Consider the following 12,947-nt stretch of genomic DNA (forward strand, 5'->3'; position numbering starts at 1 on the left):
TGGAAAGGGGCTGGAGCTGAAGCCACCATTTTTAAAATTATTTTTTTCAATATAAAATGAATGAGCTGGAATAGACCCAATGTCTTACTCTGTGGAACCTTGCAAAAGTGAAGAAACGTTGAAGGGTTATTTAGGGCAGCTGGCTGATGTCAAAACTGCCAGAATGCTAATTAACTGCAGGCTGAGTCTCTTACTTCTGTGTGTATATATATGTGTGTGTGCGTGTGTGTGTGTGTGTGTGTGTATATATATATATATGGAGCCTTTTGTATTATGGCATTTTTTTTTTCTTGCTGCTGTATTCATACATCCCATTGCAAATCATCTTTCGTTTTTCATTCTGTTGACCTGGATATTATTATTTCTTTTCAGAAACAGGAAAAAAACCGAACATCTGTGTCTCCTTCCAATCTGCTGCACATCTGCGCGTTTTGTAGCGGGTCTTCAAAGTTCAGTTAGCAACCCACGGACGCCATTCATCTTCTTGTTAAAATGTCTACTGCTGTATCCAATGCTCATGCCCTTGAGGGTTTTCCTCTTTTTTTTTTTTCCATTATTGTATATAAAGAACATTGTGACTTTTAATATTAGCATTTTTGCTTTCAACAGCAATTAGCAATCTCTTGGTTTGCTGTTTGGTAAAGCATCGGTTAATGAGGTCATCTAGTTTAAAATCCCAGCTACTTGAAAATAACAGGGAGGAGGTCAAATCTATCATTTCATGTTATATTCTCTGCTCTCTTTTCAGTTCTCTAAAGAAAAGATATCTTTGTTATCCACAATAAGTCATTACGACCCGTTACTGGCCCTCTGTGTTTTACTACCACCTCAAGATACAGTTAGGTTCTCTCTTGCTGAAGTACTGAAATAGGATAATTCATCTAATAAACAAACAAACAAAAAAAACAACTTTGAGCATCTGAGAATGAGGAATTGGTTTCGCGTTGGTTGTGTTGTCTTTCCTCCGACAGTTCTGAGTTCACGTCTAGCGAGGGGTTGTCTCTATGGTGGAAGGGGTTCCCGGGGTGGTTGACCTCGGAGTGGCTGCTGGTGGTGTGTCCATCGGGCTCCCAGCCCCGCTGTTAGGCGTGACAGAGGAGCTGACTGCAGGTGTGTCTCCCTGCTGCTGGGCCTGCAGGGTCTGTCCACAGATGTGATGGTGCTTCTCCCAGTCTTTGTGCTGGCAAAATGAGCCACAGTATCGGGCTGTGTTACAGCCACTGCAGGTTTCACTCGCTTTACGGCCACAATTCCAGCAACTCTAAAGGAGAAGGCAGAAGAAAGCAAGATCCCAAATTAATACACTGTTAAGACAATAGTCTGACAAATATGTTAGGCATCACTGTAGCCTTATTTTCAAGAACTATACAGTCAGGATGAAAAATCCAGGTGTTCACATATGGATACAAACACTAAACACAGAAGATGCAGGTTTTGATGGGATGGTTGTCCAAACTGCTCTGCCAACAACTACTATGGCATCTGACAAAGCAGTTGAAGACTTTTTAAGTTCTTACTATAACATCCTTTCTTTTTAGGTTTGGTTATCTTTGTATGTAAATTCTCCCTTCACTCATACTGACTAGCAATTACTATTTCCAAATCTTTTCCCAATACCTATACCACAATAGTCAGACACAGAGATATATCTGAGCAGAAGCTTCTTCCTTTTAGATACCAAAAGGAATCACAAAGAAACGACCAGAACCCTATCTATATTGGATTCAAATAAATATAATAGAGTAGATAAGGGATTCTATTCCCTGCTCCTTCAGACTAGACAAGGTGAGGCAAAGTCCTTTAACCTCTCTATGTCTTTAGTTCTTTCAGTGCATCCATTCAGTGAACCTTACAACCAAATGCTAGGGCTGTGTTAAAACAACCCCCTTTACCTCAGCTCCCTGGAGGACAGGATCCTCAGTTTGTTTTTTCTCCCTGTATCTGAAGCACCCAGAATGGGTGCCTGATAGATAGAAGTGTTCAATAAATATCTGTGAAATGAATGAATTAGACTATGCCTTATTTGGCTTTGAGAAATGAGAAATGCTAAAACCAGCCAAATAACAATTCTATTTGCACACAGTTCTTTCCAGCCAACGGAGCTGCTCTGCTGCTCCTGTGTGCCTCAGCAACTCTGGGAAGTCAGAAAAGCAGAGGGAACTGGGGCTCATTTGGGAGTGATGAGAACAAAACTCAAACCCTAGTAAGTTCACTGCCAGTTGTGGGCAGTGTTTTGCAAGACATGAGAAAAGTGGGAATGAGGCTGCCACCAGGATTTAAACTTTAAGATAAATGCATCATGAATTAGAGCACAAACATACCAGAGACAGAAGAGCACCTTTTGGGGACAGGTCCTAAGCAGGCAAGGAGGAATGAGGAAGAAACTAACCTTCAGGGATCCTCCTATGAGTGTGGTGGGGAGGGGGACCTCACAAAGCTGACTTTAAATGTTTAAATGTTCCTAGTTTCTTTGGCAAGACCAATCCCATTATGCAAAACTGTAGTAAGTAATCTTAGCTTTATGTCATTCAACTTTTTATTCTTTAACTTCATTGGTTTTGATTATGTCCTTGAAAAACAAACTTCTGACTACAATCTGGTAACCCCAAACAGCTGACGCTATGTGCTTGTGTGATAAGAAAGATTTTTAAAGCCCTGACATAGGTATTCACAGGTCTCCCTACTGTGTTCTCTACATTTGCTTTGCTTCCAGCATGCTGGTTGTGTGGCTTAAGGTAAGCTCATGAGCTGCTGACAATACTATACTCCTAGGAAACGTCAGCCCATCACCCTGTGTATGGCTTTACCACTGTGCAAAACGTGCAAGGGAATTTTTAGCAGCCATCCTAACATTGTTAACAAATAAACGGGCTCCCAGAGGCTTGCATGTGCTGAAAGCCTTTGAACTCAAGAACTCCAATTTAAAACTTTTAGAAAGAGCCCAGCTCCATGTTCTTATTTCTTTAACCATCAGACATTGCTATGTTGAGCAGAAAAGCTCAAACAAAAAACAGAAATAAAAAAGAAATTACAATCCAACAAGGAAAAACAAAACAAAAACTTAAAATCTCAAACTCTGGCCAATGACAGGTGTTTTAAGTGACTATTGCTGAGGAAATCTAGAAACTTGGTTGATACGTCAAAAAATGTCATAAGTTAAAATTTAAATGAATAGTCAGTAGTAGAACAAAACAATTTTTTCCTACTTCAATTAATTTAAGAAACTATCTCAAAAGATGTGAAGCTCTGATCCGAAGTTTCATTACCATAACAAGAAGCCTTTCTCTCTCAAAATTAATTCAACTGCATTGCATGTACAATGGTTCCACAAAGACGTGAGCAAACGTGGGCCTGGCCCACCCTTCAAAGCTGTGAGGTATAATACTCAGTGCTCAGAGTGAAGTTAACTTCCTTGAGGTTTAGGCTTTTAGAATAATGCCAGCTGGATCCTGGAACAAACTCAGCAAATAAGCTATATTCCTAAATTACATCAGAATATTCCAATTAGAGAACAGAGACTCACATCCAAAACAATATTTTAAGGAAATTAAACATCTAATCTGAGTCAAGTGGCTTCTTTAGGAAATACCCTGGTGTGAGTCCTATCCGTTTTTTGGCAGAGGCACGTTTTGGCAGACACAGGGTGGTAACTGTCCAATACTCAATGGCTCCTTCAGATTGAAATCAGATGTATGCAACATTCTCAATTTAAACTGATTAAACACACAGACTAAACCAGGTAATTACAGATGCATGTGCTGGGAAGTGGAAAGGGAGACAGAATGGGGGCTTCTTTATTTTTGAAAGTGTTTTCAAAGATGGGAACAATTTTACAAATAAAAAAGTGGAATTGTGCCAAATACAGAAACAGATGTTTTGGATCATGAAGCTGCTGGGAATTGAGCCTTCTTGCGTAGTATTGTCTAGTTCTGATCCAGGAGTTAAGGGGTCTGGCTAGTTTTACCTCTAGTTTCATTCTCAAGTTGTTTGATACTATTCATTTACCACCCACCACTGGGACAAAAGAAAAAACAACCTTCAGCTGTAGGAAGTTACAAAAAGAGCAATTTTAATGATCTGGTTAAAAAAAAAATCTGCAAATTTTTATTTCTCTTGACATTGCATTGCAGTGAATGTGTAGGGAACTTTAGTGAGTGTTCAACTAACAAACGCTCCAATGCGCATATTCATTCTTAAAAGCTCATTAGAAAACTGAAAGAGCAATTTCTATTAATATATTTCTCTTGGATGCTCTAGTGAATTTACTGTTGGCTAATCCATACCTGCAAGACTGATGCCTGATCAGTGGCACTCAGACCCTGAATAGTCACAATTCTGGAAACAGCGGAAGGTGCAGAATCTTTTGAGTACTCCAATTTGGATCATTCTAAGCTTTCTACTGTTCACAAAGGTGGAAATTGCAAACTGTGTCTAACAGTCACGTGTCTATCCACAAGGGCTGGGATAAAGGCAGTCAATGGCTTAATCTAATTTTACATTTTGCAGTTTGTGCATTTTATATTCAAGATAGTATTTCCTGATAATTGTTTTATTTATTTATTTTTAAATGACTGAGCTTCCCTTTCAGGCCTCTAAGGAGTGATGTCACTGAAATTACCATAATAGTGTAGAAAGCTCACGGATATCCATATCACAGCAAATTTCATTCCCAAAGCTCATGGCACTTTATAGTATTCCTTTATTTGTGATAATGTTATTCCCTTTTTTGGCATAAAGAATATTTTCCTCCCTATCTGAAAAGTAAGAGTAAGTCAATTGACCAAAGTTAGGTTGTGACTCAGATGAAGAATTTGTGGCTGAACACGAACCTCCCCTTTGCTAAATATACTAAATACAAGGCTATATACAGAATCAATGGATTGAAGCTTTTGAATGCCAACACTGCATATTGAAGGTATTTGACACTTTGTTTCAAATCAGCATTTCTCTTTGTCCCTAAGAAAAACATTTAGAGAATGATCTTTCTGTTTTACAGGCATATATCCCTTCTGGTTCTTACTGCAGAAAAATCTTTTTCTGAAGGACAAAATATCTTTTATTTTGTCTCTGAACTGCTTTAAGTCTCTCCAGGTCTTACATATCTATAATTCTTCAGAAAAACTTGCACAAAATTGATGTGTAATAAACTTAAATATAATAGAATGATTGTAATTGAAACTCCTCAAATGTTAAGAATCCTACAGAAGGCAACACATTGACTTAAATTCACATTAAGATTGCATCATCATCTAGTTGCATTGCACTTGACAATTTAAAATCATTTTCACATGACTGCAGTTTCAGAAACTGGGACCCTCAAAATAAATAATTTTCACAGTAAAAGGCTTGCCCCAAGTCACAAAAATATAAAATTACATAGCCAAAGTTTGATTCACCCAGATGTTTGGATTACAAATTAAAAATACTCTTTCTAAAATGCCACACTTTGTCAATTTCAGATCTTTTATTAGCTCTCATTGTGGCAAGAACAGGTTAGCAGGCACTTAACTCCCAAAAATGGACAGAAATTGAACCATAAAGTCAGAGGCAGCAAAGACAAGGTGTCAGAGTGTGTAATGAAAATGGCACAGGCTTCAAAAGCCAGGCCAACTTCATTTCATTTCCAACTTCATCACTTTGTGGCTTCAGAACCACAAGCCACTTACTTAACCCTTGGAGCAACAGAACATGTAAAGCAGGAATAATAACTGCAGGATTATTCAGGATTATGTCAGTGCTAAGCACAGTGCATGATGTTCATAGGTCCTGAATAAATGGCAGGTACTACCACCACTCCCTCCTTTTGGTACTGACTGGAAGAAAGAGAGTAGATACAGTCCTTGCTCCAGATCCAGCACCTTACAACCTTTAGAATTAGAAGGCTGATGGTCCCATTCAAATTAAGTGCTATCACCCATGGGCACTGACAGCTACAGGAGAAGAACATTAACTTACTCCCCCTCATACTTCATTAGTGACTAATAATTTCTTCTGCAACTTCATTTGCTGTCCTCAAAATTTCTGAAGATTTACCATTGCTGATTACTTCCCCGTTCTTCCTTATTAAATGCCTCTTGTTGAAATTTCCCCTACTAAAATTCTCTTTCTTATACAATAACTTCTTCTGCTGTTTGTTCTTTTCCCTGTAGTTGACAGTGAGGGAGGGAGGGATGCTGGCATAAAGAAAAGGAATATCTTTTCCTTCTCATGCTGCCCCTTGTGAGATCTTGTGGTTTCAATGATCAGCTGTAAGCAAATTACTCTCAAACCTGTTTCTCCTTGTTATCTTCTTCCTGAGCTTTGTGCTCCTATTTCAACTGCCTGTTCTGTAGGTACCTCCACCAGGATGCTCCTCTAAGTCAGTATTCCCTAAACCCAACTCTGGTGGGTCCATTTCAGTCTTTGGCAACACTCATGCCCAAGACTTTGTCACTTTATTGCAAACCCCTCTTTCTTTAGCCCCTGGAACCATTCAGTGCCAAACCCCACAGACTACTTCTGTGGTCTCTCTCCTTTTCAATCGCATAGTCACTACTCTAATTCTCTCGCCACCCTTCCTGTTAGGATCATTTCTTAACTGTTTTTCTTCTCCATTTTCCTCTTTCATTCTTATATAGACACACTGCTAATTTGTAAGGTGACTTTTCTTTTAATAAAATACTTCTCCTCATCTCATTGGCACCTCTCAACCACCTTGCAAAGCAGGCAGATCACAGAAACGTTATCCCAAATTTTGCAGATGAGAAAACCAAAGCTTCAAGAGGTGAGCAACCAAAGGTCAATCCTAGCCCAGTGCCCTGTCTACTATACCATGAACATCTACGGAATCAAACAGCTGGCCTATATATATATATATATATATATAATATATAATTGTACATATTGTATATTGTATAACTACATATATATATATACACACACATATATATATATATATGTAACATAGCATCATAGCTCATGCTCTGAGAGCTCCAAATTTTTCTGGGAATCAACTGGTCTGATGAGATTGTGAAGGCTTTGACAGGACCCATGCTGTGAGGTCCCTATGTTTTATTCAGAGTCTACACAGGTGGCATTTCCAGTTTGGGCCAAACTTCACAGATTCCACTGAGGTTGGTATAACTGTGCAGCTCTGCACCTATATAAGAATGATAAATAAAGGCTGCTTTAATCTGGGGGAAAAACATCACTTTGGTAGTTTAAAACTCTAAACTATTAGAACAATAAAAGTATTTATCTGTTTCTGTGCTCACTTGCAGTTTCTTGCTTCAATCACCTAAGCTAGTATAAGGTATGGATCTCAAAGAAAGCTGTAGAAGTTTCCTTGGAAATAGCTGCAATCTGAGAGTATTCACTGGAAAAAGCTTTATCTGTACACAGATAGGAAATGAAAAATGGAAATAAATATGGAGAAAATAAAAGAATTTAAGATGATCAGATTCAGTGAATTTCTGATTTATGCTAATGTTGGCATTATATTCTGGGTTAAATATATAATCCACTGGGAAAAGAGAAAGTACAGTAAGCATCACATTGCTTAGATATCTGCCGCAAGTCCAGTGTCATTCTAACTGATAGTAATACCAACTATCAGCCTATAAATCCAAGTAAAGTTTGAGAACTAGGTAGAAATAATCATGAAGTCCAGTGAAAAATAGATACAGCACACAATTAGGAAAAAACAAACAAACAAACAAACAAACAAACAAAAACCTCCCACTCCTGCCATGTAGCTACTAAGAAGGTGGCCTGAAAGTCGGGCTACCTGAGCTAAGGACCAGCTCACACTTACTGACCATGAAACACTGAGCAAGTGGCCTAATCCCTTCAAGACATAGCTTTTTATCAGTAAAATGAGCAAAGTAACACTATCTACTTTGTCAGAGCCAATGTGAGAAGTAAACGAGCTAAAGTATAGAAAGCACTTTATACCATGCCTGGTTCAGAGTTAAACACTCATCGTAGGTTGTCTTATTTCATCTCAGGCAAAACAAACTTCATGCAACCTCCAATAACTTGGCTGACTGTGGGTTCCCATGAGCCTGGGATGGCCTGGTTTACCAGACTGGTCTGTCTAAGCAAGAGCAGTCTTTCTTACTCCAAAAGGCATCCCAGTTTGGATGATAAATTTTACGCGCCCCCCTCCCCCGCCCACCTACAAATAATATCCATGAGTTACTCATTCCTGCCTCCAAGCCTTCTTTCTGCTGGTCTCCCCAATCAAATGTTCTCAACTCCTCTCCTCCTTCTGAAACATTTCCACTGCCAATCTTTCAGAACCACTGTTTTTTCTAAGCAGAATGAGCATCATTAGCTCCGTTTTATACATGTGAAAGAAAACTGAGATAGGAAGAGAAAGGGTAAATTCAGAAATTACAGAGAGAAGAATTCAGAGATATCTAGAATTAACACAAATAGCGCAGAAGAAACATAAATGGCCAAACTAGGCCTAGAACTCTGGTCTTCTGATCGCGAATCTTAGATTCCTTCTTACAGTCCCTATGAAGGAAAGAGAATAATAACGTGTGTATCTTACCACATATATGTTGTTTTAGATTTGGATTATATAGTTTATACCTGACCTAGGTAAGAGATGGGCAGATGTTTACAATAGGTGGTGGCTTCAAATAAAGAAAGGGAAAGGGAGAAAAGAATATTGTTTCAGTAGGAATACTTTAGTATATACTGTGATTTTTTAAAAACTGTGGGAAATATGAGCAGATAATAATATATTGTGTTATAGCTTTCAAAAACACTATTTTAAAAATCTTTTAAACAACCTTGTAAAGTAAGTGAATATCGTCCCATTCCTTAAGAAGAAATGGAGGCTGACAGGAATAAAATGAATTGCCGAAGGACCTCTGAGACAGTAACTGAGCTGGGGCCATAATTCAGGACTTCTGGGTCCTCCTCTCAGATACTTTCTGCCACACGTATCTGCCTCTGAGCTGTGCTAGCAGAAGACGATCATCTGATCAGATGAACATGGCCTTTAAGAGGTGGGACCATTCAACTTATCAATGAAGACAGGACACCTGACAGTGGAAGGGGGCGCTCGTAGTAATTATATTGGGACACTAGGTGTCAATGGACAGTTCCACCCAAAGTGGGAGGTGTGGTTGCCCTGCACCCTAGGTTACAGTGCACTCTCCGGTAAGTTTTGCACATTAAACTTCTAAGAAATAAGAACATTCATTTTTCTTAGAAAACAGAACAATTCATAAAATACTTAAAGCACAAGGCAATATGGGCCTTATTGGGCGTAAAGAGGTCTTTTTTTCCAACTTTCTTTCTTCTATTCTTGGGAAATTATTTACAGCATTTTTGGAGAAAAGAGGCTTAATCCTTCTAGAGATGATTCCTCCCCAAGTCTTAAAAGTGGTCTTGCACTTTAAAGAATAAGAAAACAGACCTAAGTTGCCTGTCTTTATCTGCATACAAAAACTATCTTAATGATCCCTATGAAAAGATCCTTATTTCATTGTTACAAAACAACATAGGGACTGAAAGCATGCTGTGAGATCCTGTTGAGGCTCTGCCATTTCCTAGCTGTGTAACTTTAGCCAGGTAAGTTTCCTCATCCATAGCATGACTCAAGGTTCAAGCCATACACTAGACACTTCCACTCTTCTTCAGATCATGATAAAATTGAAGCTTTTACAGGTTCAGTGGTTTTCTCAAAAATCAAAGAATTGTAAGAATTGGAGCCAGGAATTAAGTTTGACCCTCTGAATTCCAAACCCTTTCCTCTACCATGGTCTGCTTTAAAATTCTTGGGGAAGTGTCATTGAAGACACTGGTAATGCTATATTAAAGATCAGTTCCCCTAAGAGGTCAAAAAAAAAAAAAAAGAAAAACAATTATTACAGAAGATCATTCTTACATTAGTAGTAGATATGACTGAATAACCTATCACAGATACTGTTTAACAGGGTTTATTTATAATGCTAAATATTGGTGTCAAGATCACATATTTTCTAAATAGGTTTTAGGAATAAAGACACAAAGCTTATAAATACTGAAGGAATACAGCATGTTACTGCCTGAGTACAAAGACTTAATTGACAATTTCTTCCTAGACATCTGTCTTTAGAATTTGGTGACCTAAAAAGTACTCTTAACATACCTAACAGCCCTAAAATGTTCATGTGAAAGTGACAGTTTTAATGATACGACATCAACTGTGCCTCACGATATTGCTCATTTGAACAGAGAAGGACAAATTCTCCTCAAAAGATGCTAATAATGTTTTTAAAATAAAAAACACAAAACAAAGTCCTTATATCTTAGCCACAAGATACCAATAAAACTGAATTTATGTCTAGTTTAATTGAACAATGGAAAAGTCAGCAGTTAAAGGGCAGATAAACTTCCCTTTGTCCCTCTTTTCCTGAGAAACTTTCAAATGTTGAAAATCAATTCCTTTTGTCCCCTTGTTATTCATCTGCTACACATTAAATAGAAACTCTGGGCATTGAGTGATTCCCGCAGAGTCTTTCATCTACAGAAAAGCCTGGTACAAATTAAATACTTACTCTCCCTCACAAATTATAGATATGTATTGTAGTAGACCATTGATTTATCAGTCCATGCCATTGTGAGTTCGGCTTGGTGAGAGCAGCCCATTGTAGTCCTTTATCTAAAGTTACTCTGGGGTTAAGGATCGTGATGCTATATTAATTAACGTGGAGCATTACTATTCTGCTGATTTTGCAGGCAATATTTTAAAAATCATGTTGTTAGATATTGCGTTTTAGTTACTTTGCAGATCTTTGAGCCATTTAGGCTAGCTGTGTGTGTGTGTGTGTGTTGTGTGTGTGTGTGTGAGAATTATTATACTGGAACAATAATATATGTAACATTACCTCTAGCAGCAATGTTATGCTATGAAATGACCATCATGGGTTACCACAAATAATGTGGAAGTATAGACTGTCTCTAAGATCTCTTAGAAATATTCAGTTGATGCAAACATTGTTTTAGCATTGGACTTTAGGGCCAATAGCTAAGGCAGTGATTTCAATCCCAAGCCTGCCAGATGGCTTTGGAGACCACAGCTTACACAGTATCTATTAAATCCCTTCAATTGGAAAGCAAGCATACACATATGCACATGCACACATACACAACAGACACACACAGCCAAGCTATGAGTCTCTAAATAATGCTGTGAAGTTATAAGAATTTCACTTTAATCGGTAACCTACCAAACATTCAAAACCTTTTTTGGCAAAGATTAGGTGTTCAATAAAAAGACAAATGTGATCAGCTCTTGGCAAATTTCATGAATACCTTGACTTTCCCCACACTGTTCTAAATTTTTTTCCAAATATTTATCTAAAGCGATCACCTTGAATGAAGAATGAGCACTCTAATGAATGAAAACTATCTTGTTTATTTGGAGCTTCCCAAGATGCCTCACCTCGCTTGAATCCTCCTGCTGATTGATAACTGCCAGCGCGTCCTCCGCCGCCTGCCGTTTGGCCTCGGCGACCGTGCGCTCCATCTTGGCCCTCTCTGTTGTGATCATGTCGTGGGCTTTCCGCTCTGCCTCAGACACGGCCTTCTGCAGCTCCGTCATCGCCTGGCGCTTCACCTCATTGACGGCCTCCTCTGTGTGCCAGTCAGGCCAAACCAGACAAGAAAACACCTCTCAGTTAGCCGAAGTCATTGGATACGGATTACTTTTCTTTTAATTTTTTTTTTCTTTCCGAGGCTGGTCTCGAACCCCTGGGCTCAAGTGATCCTCTGCATCAATTTCCCCTAGCCGGTGGAATTACAGGCACCTTCCAGCCACCATGCCCACTATCTGATTACTTTTTTATAGAATTCTATAGAAGAAGGATGACTCTCATCCAAATTATTGGGCAGTTCCAGCAGTCTAAAAACTAGCAGATCTTTTGACATACATTTAGGAAAACAAAGGGTGAAAATGTTTCTTTAACTTGAATTTATGGAAATATTTTTTGAAACTCCTATATCATTATTATAATTTTTTTAACCAAACTAATGCCTCCAGAAATGATTCTGAGACCAGATAAGAAGTTAAAGGACAAGGACATTCGCAAGAAACCTGTCTGAATAATTCAGACACATAAAGTCAGTTTTCCACAATGCTATAAGTTAACATGAATATAGGAGGGTCCAAAGGTTAAGAGTTCAGAAAAAAAAGAGAGGCCGAGAATGGATTTTACACATAAACAAATAAGTGCAAACTATTAGTTGCTGGCATAATCTACAACACAATAGTGAAAAGGTAACTCAGATAGCAATTAAGTTACTATAGACCTTTTAATGAAAAATCAATGCTATAATGGATGATCCAGTTTTACTTTTGAAAAGTCATTTCCTGAGTAATATAAATATGTGCCTTTATAGGTTAAATGATAGAGGTTTTAAAAAATAATCTCATTTTTACATTTTAAGCTGTTGTCCATTTACTTTACCAAATATATACAGTGGTTTTGCATAACCAACTGTTGCACTAGACAAATATAACGGAATCATACCACAGGCCAAAACAATCAGGCCTGACTATAAGTCTGCAAGGTGTCAAATAAGCTCTTTATTTTTGGCTGAGGAAAGGGTGCAAAGATTCAACTAATGTACAACATAAGACTGACAACTAAAACAAGTAATTTCCATTTTAAAAAATTAACTGTTCTAATTAACAGGGGAAAATATCCTCCCCCTGAATTAGTTTATCTAATTTTCATCTTTATTCAAAGCAAAATGACAATGATTAATTGAAAATTTAATAAGCAGTAATTATTAACTTGGCAAACCTAGTACCAATTAACACTCTATTAAAACCAATTATGACATGTTTCATTCAAGTGTTTGCACTTAATTGTTTCACCCGCTTAAAAAGCACCTTAATTAAATGTTCTGTTTAATTAAAAACATAGATTCCTAATAAAAATGTTTTACTGTAGATTAAAAATGTA

The 12,947-nt window shown here is 37.9% G+C and overlaps 1 protein-coding gene across 5 annotated transcripts in view; it reads right to left on the reverse strand.

Moving 5' to 3' along the window:
- Nucleotides 1-12,947, reverse strand: part of RUNX1T1 (RUNX1 partner transcriptional co-repressor 1) — a 146,445-nt gene that overhangs the window by 2,484 nt on the left and 131,014 nt on the right. For all 5 annotated transcript variants that reach the window (XM_003821125.5, XM_003821133.5, XM_034966333.3 and 2 more), the window contains 2 exons: nucleotides 11,423-11,613; nucleotides 1-1,261 (listed from right to left, as the gene is read on the reverse strand). The exon at nucleotides 1-1,261 is cut by the window's left edge and continues 2,484 nt beyond it. In XM_003821125.5, the coding sequence (XP_003821173.2) occupies nucleotides 986-1,261; nucleotides 11,423-11,613 (467 nt within the window). In that variant the 3' untranslated portion in view covers nucleotides 1-985. The remainder of the gene's footprint in view (nucleotides 1,262-11,422; nucleotides 11,614-12,947) is intronic.

The sequence above is a fragment of the Pan paniscus genome, chromosome 7 (assembly GCF_029289425.2).
Source record: "Pan paniscus chromosome 7, NHGRI_mPanPan1-v2.0_pri, whole genome shotgun sequence".
Classification (NCBI taxonomy): domain Eukaryota; kingdom Metazoa; phylum Chordata; class Mammalia; order Primates; family Hominidae; genus Pan; species Pan paniscus.